Genomic DNA, 19,968 nt, shown 5'->3' with positions numbered 1-19,968 from the left:
TGGCAGACACACACTCCACCATACTTGGGGGAGCCACAAACCATGATTAGGCTAATGGAGACTATTTTTCGAACCCACTGTCCTACATGGGATGATATAATTCAACTACTAGTCTCCCTTTTCAGCACTGAGGAAAGATACAGGATCCTAACTAAGGCCAGAAAATGGTTAAGAGAAATGACATCGGGGTACTGCAAACCCGCAGCAGTGGGCAGAACTAGCCACCCCCAATGAAAGGCCCAATTGGGATTGTAAAACAGAGGAAGGAAGGGGCCACCTGGAGAAATAATGGGCAGTTAATTTACAAGGCCTCAAGAGGGGGTCCTGAAAACCTATGAATATGGCAAAACCCTCTGAAGTGATTCAAAGGGAAACTGAATCACCCTCTGAGTTCTACAAAAGACTGTGCAAGGCCTATAGACTTTATACACCAATAGAGAGGCCGCTGGGTCTCAGATGGTGATAAATGTAGCCTTTGTGTCTCAAGCCTACCCCAAAAATGTCAGATGGGGGGGACACCAAGTGACTCATGAATTTTTATACCTCCCTGAATGTCCAGTACCTTTGTTGGGAAGAGACTTGCTGTCTAAACTGGGGGGCACAAGTGATGCCCACCCCCCAAATGAAACATCTACTCTTCGAGTGGGCTCAACCACCTATTTACTCTCACTCTCAGTAACCCCTTGAGATGAATGGAGGTTGCGCAATCTCCCGGAAGGGAAACCAGACTCACTAAACAGTCGAGAGAGAGAGAGAGAGAGAGAGAGAGAGAGAGAGAGAGAAAGTTAACTCAACAGTTCCCTGAGGTCTGGGTGGAAGACAACCCCCCTGGGCTTGCAGAACAACAAGTCTCAGTGGTACCAGAACTCAAACCCAGTACAATTACATCAGCACTTACCTTGGGCCTGCCAGACCTTGTTAAGCCATTTACTGTTTACGTGACTGAAAAGGACAAGGTGGCTATGGGAGTGTTGCCCCAGACTATGGGCCTGCCAGACCTTGTTAAGCCATTTACTGTTTACGTGACTGAAAAGGACAAGGTGGCTATGGGAGTGTTGCCCCAGACTATGGGACATGGGACAGATCCGTGGCTTATCTCTCAAATTGGCTGAACAATGTTGCCACTGGGTGGCCAGGATGGTGGGCAGTTGCTGTGGTTGCCTTCTAGTCTGGGAGGCAACTAAGCTGACTTTGGGCCAAGATTTGATTGTAAATCCTGCATGAAGTCAACACTCTCTTGTGAGGGCACCCCCCTCTAAATGGCTTTTGACATCCTGGATTACTCAATACCAGGGACTGTTACGTGAGAACACCCATTTAATATTGAGCCATACTTCAGGCCCTGAAGCTGGCCACTCTCCTTCCTGTGGGAGAATGTGAGCCCTCACATAATTGCAAGGAAATCCTAGAAGTTTATGCCAGCAGACCTGACTTGAGAGACCAGCCAATCCAAGACCCAGATTTGGTCCTGTACACCAATGGCACCAGCCTGGTGAAACAAAGACAGTGACTGTCAGGATATGCAGTAGTCATGGAAGAAACCATCGTTGAGGCTAGCTCTCTGCCATCACACTAGTCTGCTCAATGGGCCGAACTATATGCTCTAATATGGGCCCTCCAGCTGTCAAAAGGTAAGAAGACAAACATTTACATAGACTCCAGATATGCTTCTGCCACACTACATGTACATGGGGCTCTGTATAAGAAGAGAAACCTTTTGCCATCGAGTGCAAAAGATATTAAAAACAAAGAAGAAATCTTGACTCTATTAAATGCTGTATGGGAACCTGAAAAGGTAGCAGTGATGCATTGTTGGGGTCACCAAAAGGAAGACACCCCACAAACACAGGGAAACTGACTAGCAGATAAAGCTGCAAAACATACAGCTGAGAAATTTGGGGCTGCTGGTGGGAGATCTATTAGAACATTTGTACTCTCAAAAATGCCTGAGTTAACTTTGACAGTCCCACAGCATCCCCCAGCCCAAGACCAGCTGGCTGAAGCAGAAAGAGCCACCAAAAATGAAAAAGGTTGGTGGGAACTGCTGGATGGCAGGTTACTGGTACCCAAGGCATTAGCCCCCACACTGGTATTTTAGGTACACCAGGCAACTCCCTTGGGACATGACAGAATGGAACAATTAATTTAAAAATATTTCTTAATTCTACGACTTTCCTCCTTATGTAGAATGGAATCCTGGAGCTGTTCGGCTTGCTCACAGGTCAGTGCTGCCCCTGGATGTAAACAAAAACCTCCAGGAATACAGTTAAAAGGCACTCCACCCTGTGAACATTTAGAAGTGGGCTTTACTGAGATGAAACCCTGCAGACACTACCATTATTTACTGGTCATGGTATGTACCTTCTCAGGATGGGTGGAGGCCTTCTCCACCTGAACAAATAAAGTGGCTCGCTGTCTGCTTCAAGAAATAATCCCCAGATTCGAGTTCCCAACTAGTATAGGACCAGACAATGGCCCTGCCTTAGTAGCTAACTTAATTCAACAGGTATGTAAACTCTAAATATCAAGTGGAAACTACACACAGCATATAGGCCCCAGAGTTCTGGGATGGTGGAATGAACCAACCGGACACTTAAAGAGACGCTCTCCAAATGGATCATAGAGACTGACTGCTCCTGGGTGGACTTGCTTCCGATGGCTCTGCTCAGACTCAGGGTGACACCATGGTCCCATGGCTATTCTCCATATGAAATTGTGTGTGGGAGATCCCCTCCCATAATAAAAGAGGTGTCAACAAATTTGCCTCAGGTAAGGGGGGATGAGATTTCACAGCAGATGGAACAACTGGGTAGGGTAATAAATCAGGTAACTAAGTTTGTACAAGGGTGTGGGTCAAGGACTGGAAACACAACTCCTTGGCCCCACATTGGAAGGGTCCATATACTGTTGTTCTAACCACCTCTACAGCAGTTAAAGTTGCAGGTGTCACTCCCTGGATCCACCATGTGAGGGTGTAGAGAGCATACCACACAGACCTGGAGGATGCCAAGTGGACTACAAAAAAGGACCCCACTGATCCCTGTGAAACCAAGATCATCTTAAAGAAGAAAAAGAGATGAAGCCCTACAATCAACTGCTGCTACAAGGACTTTCCAGTATCATCTTGAGACTAAACATACTTTCAGCACAAGGAGGTACCTATGCTATAATTAAAGTTGAATGTTGTGTATATATTCCTGATTTATCTGGCTATATATCAGCCACCCTAGATGACGTGAAAGGTCAGGTAAAAGCTATGTCTGCTGGTAATATTCCCTTTTTGAATTTCGGTCCTATCTTGGGTGAAGGGTGATTGGTGGAAAACTATATTTACCATTGTTATAGTTGCCTTGATAGTTCTGCTTTGTGGACCCTGCATTTTACACTGTATTATGAACTTTGTAACCCAAAGCTTGGTATCATTCTCCCAAACTGATGGTTGGAGAGCTAGGGTGCAATATATACCTATGAATGATGCTCATACTATGAGTTAAGAGTATCAAGAGGGGGGAATGAAGGAGGAAACAGACAGAACAGGCTCCATCTTGAAAGCAGGACTCCATCTTGGGCTGGACTATGGACTTTGGTCTATATGCCCAGTATCTATGGAAATGACATACCAACTAGAAAACCAGACCTTCCCCTCCCCACCCCCCACTGATGGAAGAGCCCCAGGGCTCATACCTAGACTCTCCGTCACCTAAAAGAATATACCCTAATTATCTGTGTAACCGAATAGAATCATAAATTTTATTATGCTTATTAGGGTATGACCATAGGCCTATTGAGAATTGTCCACTGTTAACTACTTAGGCCTAAGGCATATGAATCATGGGTTATCTTTGACTGCATATTTCTTTTCCTTTGTTCAGACTAGTTTCAGGGAATTTGGGGAGGTGGGTTTCGGCATGTACACCTACGGTATATAAGGTTTTCACAAAACTGGTCAGGGTCCTTGGCCAAGAGGAGACTCTGCCTTGGGCCTGCTGGTGTAATAAACTGCACTCCACTATCTGCATTGTCCTTCTGAGTGAGTTTGTTTCCTGGAACGTGTGGCTACAACAGTGTCATGGGCCAAATTATGTCCCCTTAAAATTTACATGCTGAAGTCCTAACCCCCAGACCTCTGAAGGTAGTTGTATTCACAATGGGGGCCTAAAAAGGTGATTAAGTGAAAATGAAGTCATAAATTTGGGTCCTTAATCCAATATAACTATTGTTCTTATAAGAAGAGATTGGGATACAGACATGCACAAAGAAGGGGCTATGTGAAGACCCATGAGAAGGTAACCATCTACAAATCAAGGAGAGAGGCCTCAGACTGAAACCAATCCTGCCAACACCTTGATCTGGGATTTACAGGATGAAGAACTGAGGAAATAAATCTCTTTCATTAAAGCTGCTCAGCTCATGGTACTTTGTTATAAAAGCCCAAGTAGACTCATACAGATGGCAACCAGTTGGCTTTGCTTATCCTTGTGTGTCCCCAGTCCAGGACTGAGTAGGCACTCAATAAACATTGATCAATGAGTGAATCCCAGGGACAGGGGAGCCTGGTGGGCTGCTGTCTATGGGGTTGCACAGAGTCAGACACGACTGAAGCGACTTAGCAGCAGCAGCAGCAATGAGTGAATGAAAGTGCTGAGAGTCAGGTAGCAGCACTAGGATCAGTTTCCACCTGCTTCTTCTCTGCATGGTTGCTTTCAGCTTCCCAGAGCCACCCTTTCCATTTCTGGGCTTCTGAGACCTGACTTCAGGTCCCTGTATTTTTCCTGGGTGAGACAGCATGCTAACATTTGGAGTTTATGTGTTTGTATATGGAGGAAGAACAAGATATGAGGCAGAGTGTGATATTCAGTGATCATTTCTCTAAAACAATTTTTTTTCATTAAAAGGTTTAAATATGTTCACTGAAAAACTTGGAAAATAAAGAAATGTAGGGAAAGGAAAAATCTATCATCCATTATTTTCAATACTCAAGAAAATTGCTGTTAACATTTAGTGTATCTTCCTCCAGTCTTTTTTCTTCTGTAGATTTTCCTTTATCATAGAAAGTTGTGGTTCCCCATTATACATATATTATTTTTATTCTGACAAAATGAATTTATCCCAAGTTTTTCTCAACACATATTTTTAATGGCCAGCTATAAAACATGTTATTGACTTAATGTATCACAATTTAGTTAATCATTGCCCTATTACTTAGGCATTAATTCCACCCCCCCCCAATTTGTCACTGTTTTAAACAATTCTATAGTAACTATCTCTTGAATATTTTGTTTTGTAGTGATTTCCAAAGATGGAGTTTCTGAACTAAAGGTATGATTAATTTTTGTGGCTCTGGATATGATTACCAAATAGCTTTATCAAAAGGATCAAGTGGTTACACTGTCCCTGGCAGTAAGATCACAAGTGCCCCCAACACTCTGATGACCTGTCCTTTGGAAACTAGCTAAAAGCTTATTAGGAAGTAAGACCAGTGGGCAACTACTGAGAATACCTCCAGACAGATGAGGAAGTCAAGCCACCAAACAGTTGCTAGATTGGGCAGCGGCTCTGAACTGGTGGTTAAAGATGTTCTTTGCTTTCTTCCAGAGTCATCCAATGATGCTAAAGATGCCCATTTGGAGACTGCAATACTTTGATTTCAGTAGGGTTGAAAGGATGATGCTCCGAGTGGGGATTAACCAGTAATCCCACCAGTTCCTCTTGGAAATTTCAGTGACTTATGGGACCTTTCTGGGGTTGCTTCTCATTTTCCCACTCTTGACGTCTCAGTTTACTCCTTTGAATCTTTCCAGAAACCGTCTTCGGAAGTTCTGAAACGAAGGCCATCTAGTGACCATAAAAAAAAAAAAAAACAAACAAACAAACAAACAAAAAAACTCTTTACAATCATCATTTCACAGCAAGACTTCTGTCCTGAAAGAATCATTACCCTCTGACATGTCATTGGAAAGCATCCATGATTCCTGGTTTTCCCCAAATGGCAACAATAAAAACAGCTGGCCTGGAATACATACACTTTCCAGAAGCATTTCAGTACCACCCAGTGTGCTAAAAGGAAGGCCCAGTGAAGAAACAGGGAGAAATGGATGAAGCAGCAGCCAGAGTTACAGTCTTCACACTCCTAGTGCCTGACCCTGAGTAAGAGTGCAGGGAGCACATACCCATTTGATTTCCCAGTTTTTCAAGTCCTAGAACTTCCAGATGTTTACCTTCCTGGGGTACTTGTATGGAGCAGTCACCCTTTTCACATGCTCCTGGAGTTCTTGGGTTAGTTTCTCCGGGTCATGCGAGGAATAGGCTGGAGAAAGAACTATAAATGCCTTTACCACCTGTTGAGAAAACCAAAACCAAACAAAGGAAAAAACAAAGAATCAGTCTCCCTATAACAACTCTTTTCTCTTTAACCTAGCCTTGCGAATAAGTGCTTACATTTACCAGCTCAACATGAACCTTTTACCAGTGCCTTGGCCAGCAAATTGGACACCAATTTTTTCTGTCGTCTGCCTTTTTAGGATCAATTATCAAAGAAGGCAATGGCACCCCACTCCAGTACTCTTGCCTGGAAAATCCCATGGCTGGAGGAGCCTGGTAGGCTACAGTCCATGGGGTTGCAAAGAGTCAGACACGACTGAGCAACTTCACTTTCACTTTTCACATTCATGCATTGGAGAAGGCAATGGCAACCCACTCCAGTGTGCTTGCCTTGAGAATCCCAGGGACAGGGAAGCCTGGTGGGCTGCCATCTATGGGGTTGCACAGAGTCGGACACGACTGAAGCGACTTAGCAGCAGCAGCAGAAGCATTGGGAGTAATTATTGGGAATTATGGCTTTTATAGAGTGATTTAGAATCCTATTTACAAAACTCTTCCCCATACATGAAATGACACTGTTAGAAGCCAACATGCTTCTCTTAAGATGACAATGCTTTGGGGAGGGGAGTTTCACAGACTCCTTAGGGCTCATAGTGTACCTGTGTGTGCTTAGTTACGTAGTTGTGGCTGACTCTTTGTGACTCCATGGACTGTAGTCCACCAGGATCCTCTGTCCATGGAATTTTCCAAGCAAGGGTACTGGAGTGGATAGCCATTCCCTTTTCCAGGAATCTTCCCAACTCAGGGATCGAACCCATGTCTCTTGCATTGTAGGCAGATTTGTTTTACCGTCTGAGCCACCAGGGAAGTCTTTCAGGGCTTATTACTTACAGGTTTTCCTAACTAGGAAGGCAGCTAGGAATAGGGTTGGAGAGCAGGACTGGGGGAAAATGTATACCATTTTCAAGGGGTGGTGGGTCTTTCTGAGACTGCATGTATGAGTATTTGCAATCAGCAAGCATTTTGCTGCACAGCTGTTTCAGGCATCCTGAAACATCCTGGACGTTCTGCACCTTGGCTCTCTCTGCCCATATCTTTCTTGCAGGTTGCCTCTTGCTAAGGACAAGAAACAGTCCCAAACTCAGGCACAACAGAACATGGTTTCTGATGGAAACCATGGAAGAGTTCAAAGGCCAGCATACAACTCTGCCAACAATACCCTCAGCAGTGGTTCATTGTCTTTACACACATTTCAGTGGTGGACATCTCATACCATTTCAGGTGCAGATAGAACTGGCTCTTAGGAAAGGCCTTCTCTTACTGTCAAAGCTACCAAGCATTTATCAAACAGTTGCTATGTGCCAGGTTCTATTCTGAGCACTATACTTGGGTTAACTTGGAACACACAGGCATTTGTCACAGTCCCAGTTAATCTGGGGCATGCAGGACTAGGCATACTTTTCCAGGTACAATTTCTGTACCTCATAGATGGGACTCTCATCTCCTTCACTGTTTATTAGTGGTCTCAAATTTTAGTGGGTATCAGAATCACTTGGCTAGGGGCTTCTGGTCAATATGAAGACTCCTTAAGGCTGCATATCCAATCATTTTGATTCAACAAGTCTCACTTTAAGTCTAGAAATCTGTATTTTAAACAAAACTCCCAGATGCAGCTGTGAGCAGTCCAGGGTCCAGACTTTGCAAATCACTCCTCTCTGCTGAGGCTTCTGAGGATGTAGCTTGATCTTGTACTAACTTTCATAAAGTAGCTACAATATACTTTAGGATTATGTTGGATTTACAGCCACTGAAAAGTTCATAGGTCTGCCTATGAGTTTATTTCTCTCATACTGTCCCTTCTTCTGGGACCCATTGGAAGGTATTTGCATATTTCCTGAGAAAAGCCAGCTTATTAAAATTGGCTCATCTTTCTGATATATCATGGACTTCCCAGATGGTAACTAGTGGTAAAGAATCTGCTTGCCAATGCAGGAGACACAAGAGATGCAGGTTTGGTCCCTGGGTTGGGAAGATCTCTTGAAGTAGGAAAGGGTGTCCCACTCCAGTATTCTTGCCTGGAAAATTCCATGGGCAGAGGAATCTGACAGGCTACAGTCTATGGGGCTACAAAGAGTCAGACATGACTGAGTAAATGAGCACATCTCAGATATCAAGGTCACTTGGGATACTTATTTTGTCATCCCTCAAGTTGGCTATCCCTAGCAGGTCACAGCCAGCAGTGACCATGTTTGGTGTGCTCACTATACTCTCATCTGCAAATGGAAAAGGACCTTTTATTGGACAGGGTGAATGACAAAGCCTGCACCTGCCACCAACATCTTCATCTAATAGCCCCTTTTGGATCCAGTTCCATGTCCAGTTGACACCAAAGTGTTTATATCTTCCCACAGTGTCCCTCTGGAGAGTATTTGTATCCACAAAGACATGAAGGCAATGCTTAACCAAAAGACATGTGTATTTGTCTGATGGGGGCATTTCAGGCTTTGCAGTACCTGGATGGAGTGAGATATGGGGGAACCTGGGCCTTCCGGGTTACTCTGCTGAGTGCTGGTAGGTACAGAACCAGGAGGGAATGCTCTTGGTTGGACTAGTTACCTCCCCTCTGATGGGGTCCGGGCTGCTGACCACAGCAGACTCCAGGACAGCTGGGTGCTCAGCAAGTGCACTCTCCACTTCAACAGGCCCGATCCGGTAGCTGGAAGAGAAAAACAAACTCTTTCAAGGGTCCTCCTCTCTCCTATGAAGCTTCAAAGGAAGAAGGAAAGTGTAGACAACTTGACCTTGAAGAATTGATCACGTCATCATTTCTTCCCATGAACCAAAAGTAGCCATCCTTGTCCATGTGGGCTCGGTCCCCCGTGATGTAGAAGTCCCCTTGTTCTGATGCTGCTGTCTTCTCAGGGTTGTCCTGAAAGACACAGTGAGCCCATTAAGTGCCATCTGAACACAGTCACTCAGTACATATGGCCTGAGCAGTCCTTTGCAGATGTCTGAGGACCCCTCAACAGGAAATCCAGTGGCCAAAAATCCCCACTGGACAGGGAGCTGTGAATCTGTGGGTTTTCCCTTTTTCAACTGAAAGGAAGCTGCCGGAAAATGATTAAGGACAGATACTCACTACCATCCTTAGAAGTGTCTAGGCAGCATACTTGTGGGCAGGGGGTGGGCACAGGGCTGTTAGCTCTGGTTTTTTTTTCTTAATGAATTAATTTTTTAATTGAAGGATAACTGCTTTACAGAATTGTGTTGGTTTCTGTCAAACATCAACATGAATCAGCCATAGGTATACATATGTCCTCTCCCTCTTGAATCTCCCTCCCACCTCCCTCCCCATCCTACTCCTCTAGGTTGTTTCAAAGCCCCAGTTTGAGCTCTATTTTTTCAGGATAAAAGAGCACACTGATACTCTTTGTGCTCAGCAATCACTGAAAATAGAAAGGGGATGGTTGGCAAAAGCAAGGGTAGAGGAAAGAAATAAAACATCAAATTCTGATTCTCAAAGATTTAAAGTAAAAGCTACTGCTCAGCAGGAAAAAGGAACAAGTTATTGGCACATGCAGATGAATCTCAAAAATGTGTGCTGAAAAAAATAAAGCAGACACACACAAATTAATACTTTGATTCTATTTACATAAAGTTTTTTTTTTTTTTTAAAGGGGGAAATTACTCTTCAATGATGACAATCAATTTAGCAATTGCCTGGAGTCTAGGAGTTGACTGCAAAAGGGCACAACAGAACTTTTGGGGGAAACAAAATATTTTCTATATCTCAGTTGCCATGGTAGTTACACAGGTGAATACACATGTCAAAAGTCATTGATCTGTACATGTAACACAGGGGCATTTCATTGTATGTAAATTATACTTTAATTTTTAAAATGCATTCTGAAAAATAAAGAAAAAGCTAAGCTATCAATACCTAAAAATAAATCTAACACAAAATCTGTAAGAAGCATATACAGAAAAGATAAAACTCTATAGGACATCAAAGAAGATATGCATAACTAGAAAGATATACTTAATATCATAAAGATGTTAATTATCCACAGATTAATCTATAAAAAATGCAACTCCAACTAAAATGCTAACAGTTTCCAGAGAACCTGACAAGTTGATTCTAAACTGACTATGAAAGAAAAGAGAAATAAGAGTAAGTAGGTAAAGCATTTTTAAAGAAGTTAAGTAAGAAGGAGAAACTTATTCTATTAGATATTGAGACTTATGATAATGTTTTTATGAATAAGTCTCTAACTTTCTCAGGGTAATGATGCTTGTTGTCAGGCTGGGCACAGGGATGTATTCAATGTGCCACTGTCAGAGCCGAGGCCCTCATAAAGGAATGTGCTACACAAAGCTTAATAATCATATTACTCCCAAAATGGGGGACCTCTAAGTAGTCATAATAAATGAATTTTTCCCAAAATATTGAGTGCCATAAAAAAGACTCATGACATAATGTTAAAAAGTACATAGTGCAAAGTTGTGGTATGGTGTGGTGCCAATTATACGTGAAACTGCACTTCAGTTCAGTTCAGTTCAGTCACTCAGTCGTGTCTGACTCTTTGCGACCCCATGAATCGCAGCACGCCAGGCCTCCCTGTCCATCACCAACTCCCGGAGTTCACTCAGACTCAGGTCCATCGAGTCCGTGATGCCATCCAGCCATCTCATCCTCCGTCATCCCCTTCTCCTCCTGCCCCTAATCCCTCCAAGCATCAGAGTCTTTTCCAACGAGCAAATTCTTCCCATGAGGTAGCCAAAGTACTGGAGTTTCAGCTTTAGCATCATTCCTACCAAAGAAATCCCAGGGTTGATCTCCTTCAGAATGGACTGGTTGGATCTCCTTGCAGTTCAAGGGACTCTCAAGAGTCTTCTCCAACACCACAGTTCAAAAGCATCAATTCTTTGGCACTCAGCCTTCTTCACAGTCCAACTCTCACATCCATACATGACCACTGGAAAAACCATAGCCTTGACTAGACGGACCTTAGTTGGCAAAGTAATGTCCCTGCTTTTGAATATGCTATCTAGGTTGGTCATAACTCTCCTTCTAAGGAGTAAGCGTCTTTTAATTTCATGGCGGCAGTCACCATCTGCAGTGATTTTGGAACCCAGAAAAATAGTCTGACACTGTTTCCACTGTTTCCCCATCTATTTCCCATGAAGTGATGGGACCGGATGCCATGATCTTCGTTTTCTGAATGTTGAGCTTTAAGCCAACTTTTTCACTCTCCTCTTTCACTTTCATCAAGAGGCTTTTGTGTTCTTCTTCACTTTCTGCCATAAGGGTCATGTTATCTGCATATCTGAGGTTATTGATATTTCTCCTGGCAATCTTGATTCCAGCTTGTGTTTCTTCCAACCCAGCGTTTCTCATGATGTACTCTGCATAGAAATTAAATAAGCAGGGTGACGATATACAGCCTTGACATACTCCTTTTCCTATTTGGAACCAGTCCATTGTTCCATGTCCAGTTCTAACTGTTGCTTCCTGACCTACATATAGGTATCTCAAGAGGCAGCTTAGGTGGTCTGGTATTCCCATCTCTTGAAGAATTTTTCACAGTTTGTTGTGATCCACACAGTCAAAGACTTTGGCATAGTCAATAAAGCAGAAATAGATGTTTTTCTGGAACTCTCTTGCTTTTTCCATGATCCAGCAGATGTTGGCAATTTGATCTCTGCTTCCTCTGCCTTTTCTAAAACCAGCTTGAACATCAGGGAGTTCATGGTTCACATATTGCTGAAGCCTGGCATGGAGAATTTTGAGCATTACTTTACTAGCATGTGAGATGAGTGCAACTGTGCGGTAGTTTGAGCATTCTTTGGCATTGCCTTTCTTTGGGATAGGAATGAAAACTGACCTTTTCCAGTCCTGTGGCCACTGCTGAGTTTTCCAAATTTGCTGGCATATTGAGTGCAGCACTTTCACAGCATCCTCTTTCAGGATTTGAAATAGCTCAACTGGAATTCCATCACCTCCACTAGCTTTGTTCGTAGTGATGCTTTCTAAGGCCCACTTGACTTTGCTTTCCAAGATGTCTGGCTCTAGATTAGTGATCACATCATCGTGAGTATCTGGGTCATGAAGATCTTTTCTGCACAGTTCTTCCGTGTATTCTTGCCACCTCTACCTAATATCTTCTGCTTCTGTTAGGTCCATACCATTTCTGTCCTTTATCGAGCCCATCTTTGCATGAAATATTCCCTTGGTATCTCTAATTTTCTTGAAGAGATCTCTAGTCTTTCCCATTCTGTTGTTTTCCTCTATTTCTTTGCATTGATCGCTGAAGAAGGCTTTCTTATCTCTTCTTGCTATTCTCTGGAACTGTGCATTCAGATGCTTGTATCTTTCCTTTTCTCATTTGCTTTTTGCCTCTCTTCTTTTCACAGCTATATGTAAGGCCTCCCCAGACAGCCATTTTGCTTTGTTGCATTTCTTTTCCATGGGGATGGTCTTGATCCCTGTCTCCTGTACAATGTCACCAACCTCATTCCATAGTTCATCAGGCACTCTATTTATCAGATCTAGTCCCTTAAATCTATTTCTCACTTCCACTGTATAATCATAAGGGATTTGATTTAAGTCATACCTGAATGGTCTAGAGGTTTTCCCTACTTTCTTCAATTTGAGTCTGAATTTGGAAATAAGGAGTTCATGATCTGAGCCACAGTCAGCTCCTTGTCTTGTTTTTGTTGACTGTATAGAGTTTCTCCATCTTTGGCTGCATAGAATATAATTAATCTGATTTCAGTGTTGACCATCTGGTCATGTCCATGTGTAGAATCTTCTCTTGTGTTGTTGGAAGCGGGTGTTTGCTATGACCAGTGCATTTTCTTGGCAAAACTCTACTAGTCTTTGTCCTGCTTTATTCTGCATTCCAAGGCCAAATTTGCCTGTTACTCCAGGTGTTTCTTAACTTCCTACTTTTGCATTCCAGTCCCTGATAATGAAAAGGACATCTTTTTTGGGTGTTAGTTCTAAAAGGTCTTGTAGGTCTTCATAGAACCGTTCAACTTCAGCTTCTTCAGCATTACTGGTTGGGGCATAGACTTGGATAACTGTGATATTGAATGGCTTGCCTTGGAGACGAACAGAGATCATTCTGTCATTTTTGAGACTGCATCCAAGTACTGCATTTTGGACTCTTTTGTTGACCATGATGGCTACTCCATTTCTTCTGAGGGATTCCTGCCAGCAGTAGTAGATGTAATGGTCACCTGAGTTAAATTCACCCATTCCAGTCCATTTTAGTTCGCTGATTCCTAGAATGTTGACGTTCACCCTTGCCATCTCTTGTTTGACCACTTCCAATTTGCCTTGATTCATGGACCTGACATTCCAGGTTCCTATGCAATATTGCTCTTTACAGCATTGGATCTTGCTTCTATCACCAGTCACATCCAACACTGAGTATTGTTTTTGCTTTGGCTCCATCCCTTCATTCTTTCTTGAGTTATTTCTCCACTGATCTCCAGGATCATATTGAGCACCTAATGACCTGGGGAGTTCCTCTTTCGGTATCCTATCATCTTGCCTTTTCATACTGTTCATCGGATTCTCAAGGCAGTAATACTAAAGTGGCTTGCCATTCCCTTCTCCAGTGGACCACGCTCTGTCAGACCTCTCCACCATCACCCACCTGTCTTGGGGACCTTTTAATTTTAAAAAATTTATCATTTCTGTATTATATAATCATATATTTGTTATAGAATAAATACAAAATAAAGATGAAGGATGACAAAAGATCAGTCTCACTATTCAGATAGCTAAGGCTTAAAATTTGATCTTGTGTATGAGACCTTTTCATGGCTTATCTGTGATTCTATGCATATGCACATTTGTGTGAATACAAAATATTCTGTTCTATGTATTTCTAAAATCCAATTTTACTTTAGTTAACAATATATCATGAATATCTCCTCAGAAGAATAAAAAGTCTAATGAAATATAAAATAGTGGCATAATATTCCCCTGTGTGACTGCAATATTCTTTAAACAATTTCATGTTATTAAAAATTGGATTCATTTTCTTTTTAGTCTTTTCTCTTTCCTTTTTCTTTTTTTTCTATCTTTCTCTCTCTCTTTTTTATGCACAGTGCTATAATATCATTTATGTAACTAATTTCCCACTGTTAGAAATTCAGAAAGTACGTCCACAATTTTTTGTCTGTTATAAACAACTCTCTAGTGAACATCTGGCATATTACAGTTTGTTTCCATAGGAAAATAAGTAAATTCCTTACACTGGGCATAAAATTGATGTAGGCACATTAGTGATTGTCAAGTATAATCTCAGCTATTTGGAATGTACACAGTAATGAAGGGGGATGAGCTTACCTGATCAGTCCTACTGACAACTCAGCATTCACAGAGCAACTCTGGCCTGACAACCTCTATTAATTTTCAATGTTCCATGATTCTCATGAAGAGATTAAACACTTTAAGAATTTTCTTTGCTAAAAATCACCCAGAAACAAAACTAACAGCTAATGCTAGGATGAAATGAAAAAATTGAAAAAAGGAAATGTTCTTGTTAGGAAAAAACTTTACATTGACTCTCAATGGCATGATCACAGACTCACAAAGGTCCAGTCCTATATGGAAGCCCTATGAGGACAAGGATCTTATCTTTCCTGTCCAGTGCTGAATACTTAGTGGCATGAAGTAGGTACTCAGTGAATACAGAAAAAATTCTTCAGGAAAGTCAAGGATTTACTCTTGTTTACAAAAATGATTAGAAGGAAATACATTTAAAATTTCACATCATCTCTGCTTGATGGAATTACTATCTTGTTGTTGTTTTGTAGGTAGCTTTCTATGACTTTAAATGGAATATCATGAAAGATTTTCCTCTTGTAATCACAGAAAAGTCACAAAATACGTGTACAGCATTTCAAAAACAAATGGACTATTTTTCATCTGCTTCTTCCAATATTGCTGCTGACTGATGGCCTCGTATACACAGCAGATGGAGCTCCTATAAAGCTGGGCCACACATATGGATCACCTGGGGAGCTGAGGTCCATTCTCAGAAAGTTGCCTCTCACTGACTTGGAATTGGAGTATCAGTAATGTATGAAGCTTCCAAGCTGCTACTAATGAGCATCCAGGATTGAGAACCAGGTCAGCAGAGTTTTGTAGAGAAAGAGTTTGGAGAAAATAGAATCCGTTATAAACACCACCCAAGGTAGGTATAAGGGGAATTAATTACTGGATTATCACAGAAACTTGCACTGAAAACCCAGGACCCAAGCCCTGACAGCAAACCCTTATCCACACAAGACTCAAGGCAGAGTCCTGAAAACTAGGCTCTTATAAGAAACTTTAATGTGACCTTTGATAAGTCCCTTTCCTTCTCTGAACCTTGATTTTATCATCATTAAAATGATTGAGTTGCCCTTATCTCATCATTAAAATGATGGCATGTGCCCTTAGACACATTACATTTAAATCCCACGTCCTGTACATATAGTCCTAAGTGTTCAATATTGGATAAGTCACGTCATCTTTCTATAACAGCTTCCTTATTGATAATAACATCTTATCAATATTAGTGCCAACTCATGCAGTTATTGCAAAAGGTAAACAAATACTTATAAAGCATGGAGCACCATGCTTGGCACAGTGCAATTGCTGTGAAAATGGCCATTCCCTGTTACTTACCAAATAGCAAGTGAAGAAACAGAAGGGCCTGGTGGGTCTGACACGGATAGCAACATTCCCTTCTTCTCCAGGAGGTAAGATATTGCCTTCCTCATCTACAACCTGGCAGAGAAATCACAGGATGGTGTCTTGATGTCTATACAGCCAGGCCACCCTGCCAGCTGTTTGCTATTGCTAATCCAGATATGTGTGTTTGCTCTCTTCTTCAAGCCTTATCAACAGTTGGGAGAGGCTGCCTACCTGCACGTCATATGGTGGGGACGCTTTCCCCATGGATCCTGACTTGATTTTCATCCCTTTTGGATTGGCACAGATTAGAACCTGAAGAGAAACCAGAACCAATAAGGAGGAGGCTTATCTCCTTAGTCTCCTTCCTGGTCTGTGCCTTTCCTTTCACTCTGCCTTCAAACTCTGTCTCCTTTCTTCTTCCTTTCATCTTTCCCTCCTTCCTTCCCTCCCTTTGCTTCCTTTCTTCCTTCAGTTCTTTCCATAGAGAACAAACCCTTATTGAACTCAAATGGACACTCACACATAAAGAACTTAAGCAGTCACGAAGCTAAAAGATTCAACTGACCACCAAGTCTGTGCCCAGGTGGCTGTAGAGAATGCTGTTTAAGACTGGGCTCTGACCAGAGACGGACATGGGCTGTCCTGGTGGAGATGAACACCTTAGCCATGAGCGTTAGTTTGCTGGCTATGGTGTCATTGTGAAATTAAATTACCTTTAAGACAAAAGAGAAGAAAGGCCGATTGTGTTTCTAACAAAAGCGAGTGTTTTGTCACTAGCTTCTCCTCCTTGTGAATGGGGAATAGATTTCCTTGGTGGCTCAGATGGTAAAGCGTCTGCCTGCAATGCAGGAGACCCGGGTTCAATCCCTGGGTCGGGAAGATCCCCTGGAGAAGGAAATGGCAACCCACTCCAGTACTCTTGCCTGGAAAATCCCATGGACGGAGGAGCCTGGTGGGCTACAGTTCATGGGGTCGCAAAGAGTCAGACACAACTGAGTGACTTCACTTCTCCTCCTCATGGACAGGGCAGTCCCTAAAGGTGTCACAGAGATGACAGCCAGAAATGCAGGAGGCTCTGCAGACCAGCTATCCCTACTGACTGGCGGAGGGCTCAAATGGAGGTGACCTAGGCAGGGACCGGCCTGGCAGCACTCACGGTTTCAGACTGGCCGTAGCCTTCATGCAGCTCCAGGCCCGTCTGGCTCTTCCACTTTTCCCTCACATCAGGAGTCAGGGCCTCCCCTCCGGTTACACAGTGTCTCAAGCTCTGAAACTGGTACCTTTCACAGCCAAAAAAACAAGGCCACATATGTCAGAATCCCCATGCCCAACACCACACTTTAGCACTGCTGGAAGACAGCTCAAGGCACTAAAGCATAGGCTCCCATACTTACAAAGATTATAAATCTGCCCCAAGTACCCTGACCTTGCAGGCATGGACAGAAAATTAAAAAAAAAAAAAAAAATCTTATCTGAGTTTGAAATAAAATCAGAACCTCATACAATAGGTTTTGTCATAACAATGGTGAATTCCACGTGAATTGGTCAAAATGATTTAGTTGCAAACAAACTGATTGATAATAAGTTGGTTAGGACAACCACCTGTGAAAAAGAGAAATCAATTAACAACTAAGAAGATAGAAAGTAGCCCTTTAGAAACCCCAAAATTCTGACAGATATTAAATAAATGTTGCAAAAGTATTCAACAAATTATTCAAAATGTGAAAGATCAGAGACTGTAAATAAATTTGTGATCATTTTCCCCTTTGGATTGAATTGGTTTGGCTATTACCTAATATTACCAAGTATCTTTCAATCACTTTCTGCTTAAACAAATCATTCTAAGCCTGCTTTTGATCAAATCATGCTGTGTAAATATTTACAATATATCGAAGGATAGAAGAATTCTTACATCATAGAAGAATTAACCTTGAGAATCATGGAAGAACTTACTCTCTTAGGCACTTTATGATCAGATATATGGGATTAGGGAAGATAAGGGGATTGGGGCAACTCCCATTATTTGGGAGAGAATAGACAAAGGAGACAGAGATGAGGGTCAGTAGGTTATCAATGGGAATGGGCCTCTCTCTACCCAACCCAGCAGTGAAACTTGCCCTATCAGAAGATGTTGCTTTGGATTCACCCAGGATAGGAGCCATCTGCAGGGTCTTGTCACCTGTTGGGTGCCCAGTGGCATTCACTTGAGAATGGCTGGCTGGAGTCAGTATGGGACTACGGATGGAGCTTCTATTGTGGTGGACTTGTTAGTCCCACCAGACCTAAGGCTCTGGCCACAAACCTATTCCACAGGTGATTAACAATTATCCATCAATTTATCTAATCTCATTGCTGGGGGAATGGCCTATGGGCATATGGGCGTAAGCACCGAAATTTGAAACTGTTTAGTTCTACTCAGTTCAGTTCCATTTGGTTGCAAATTCCTGGGGGCCAGAAGTTCATTCCTAAGAGGTGTCTACAAAGAATATGGTTATTTATACTTGTGAGTATGTGTGTACATGTGTGTGTGTGAGAGAGAAAGAGAGACACTGAGAGAAAGAAAATTGGAATAAGAGGGGACACATGTTATAAGGGGTACCTATGCTATATATTTAGGTACTTGGGTATCTAAAAGCACCAAAGCACCAAAAAGATGGGCCATACCTGGTTAGATCCTCCTGCACAAGCAGACGGAAGATCGTGGGGACACAACAGAGGGTGGTGATCGGAAACCTGGACAGAGTCTGAACAAAAACAAAGTGTGGAGATCTTCTTAGAGTTATGAGGGTGGGATTTCATGGAGGGGGGGTGGGTGAATTGGGTCTTTATATTCCCATTACCAGAGGAGAAAAGTTGAAAACGCCATATGGACCCAGCCTCCAAGATGGCCTGAAATGATTTCTACCTACCAGTATTCAAACTGGGTCCCCTCCCACAATGTACCAAATTTGGTGTACATGACCAATAGCCTAACACAGATGTGGCATCAGGACTACAGCTTCCACCTTGGGCATTGTCACTGTTTTCTCTGTCTCTTGGCTCCTTCACTCTGGGAAAAACAAGCTGCTGTGTTGTGAGTACACTCCAGTCATCCAATGGACAAGTTCTTGTAGTGAGCAACTGAAGCTTCTGGCTAAGAACCAGTGAGGAATTGGAATTTTCTAAAACCTACGTAAGGGCAGTTTAAAACATAATCTCCAATCCCAGTCAAATCTCAAGATAGCTGCAGCCCTAGCTGACATCTTTTCTCTTATTATTGTGATAAACATAACAGAAAATTTACCATTTTAACTATTTTTAAGTACAGTCAAGTGGTATTAAGTAAATTCATGCGCTTTTGCAATCATCACCACCATTCACCTCTAGAACTTTTTGTAATCTTCCCAAACTAAAACCCTCTACCTGTTACATGGTAAGTCCTTATTTCCCCTCCCCCCCATCATCTGACCATCTACTTTGTTTCCATAAATTTGATTACTCTGCTGCTGCCGCTGCTAAGTCGCTTCAGTCGTGTCTGACTCTGTGTGACCCCATAGATGGCCTCCCACCAGACTCCCCCTTCCCTGGGATTCTCCAGGCAAGAACACTGGAGTGGGTTGCCATTTCCTTCTCCAATTCTTGAAAGTGAAAAGTGAAAGTGAAATCGCTCAGTCGTGTCCAACTCTTCACGACCCCATGGACTGCAGCCCACCAGGCTCCTCCATCCATGGTATTTATATATTATCTGTCCTTCTGTCCTATATATTATTTCACTTAACATAATGTTTTCAACATGATGTATTATGTAGCAGAATTACCTTTTTTTTAAAGGCAGAATAATAATCCATTGCAAGTTTGTGTCACATTTTATCTGGGTTGATAGAACTTGGATTGCTTCCACCTTTTGACAATTAAGAATAATGCCACTATCAACATGAGTATAGCTTTATGACATCTTGACTGCAACCCTT

At 42.4% G+C, this 19,968-nt stretch overlaps 1 protein-coding gene across 12 annotated transcripts in view; it reads right to left on the bottom strand.

Annotated features, from left to right (window-relative positions):
• Positions 1-5,114: 5,114 nt before the first annotated feature.
• Positions 5,115-19,968, bottom strand: part of ACSM5 (acyl-CoA synthetase medium chain family member 5) — a 31,965-nt gene continuing 17,111 nt past the window's right edge. For 4 of the 12 annotated variants that reach the window (XM_015104104.4, XM_012104195.5, XM_015104103.4 and 1 more), the window contains 8 exons: positions 18,683-18,762; positions 17,175-17,298; positions 16,250-16,330; positions 16,010-16,111; positions 9,123-9,250; positions 8,938-9,037; positions 6,219-6,338; positions 5,115-5,835 (listed from right to left, as the gene is read on the bottom strand). In XM_015104104.4, coding sequence (XP_014959590.1) covers positions 5,719-5,835; positions 6,219-6,338; positions 8,938-9,037; positions 9,123-9,250; positions 16,010-16,111; positions 16,250-16,330; positions 17,175-17,298; positions 18,683-18,762 — 852 coding nt within the window. In that variant the 3' untranslated portion in view covers positions 5,115-5,718. Of the gene's footprint in view, positions 5,836-6,218; positions 6,339-8,937; positions 9,038-9,122; positions 9,251-16,009; positions 16,112-16,249; positions 16,331-17,174; positions 18,763-19,968 lie in introns of those variants that run through there. The other 8 variants (XM_060405777.1, XM_015104105.4, XM_060405776.1 and 5 more) reach the window with 4 other exon arrangements.

Source organism: Ovis aries, chromosome 24 (genome assembly GCF_016772045.2).
Source record: "Ovis aries strain OAR_USU_Benz2616 breed Rambouillet chromosome 24, ARS-UI_Ramb_v3.0, whole genome shotgun sequence".
In the NCBI taxonomy this organism is placed as follows: domain Eukaryota; kingdom Metazoa; phylum Chordata; class Mammalia; order Artiodactyla; family Bovidae; genus Ovis; species Ovis aries.
This window is presented reverse-complemented; position numbering and strand designations above follow the sequence as displayed.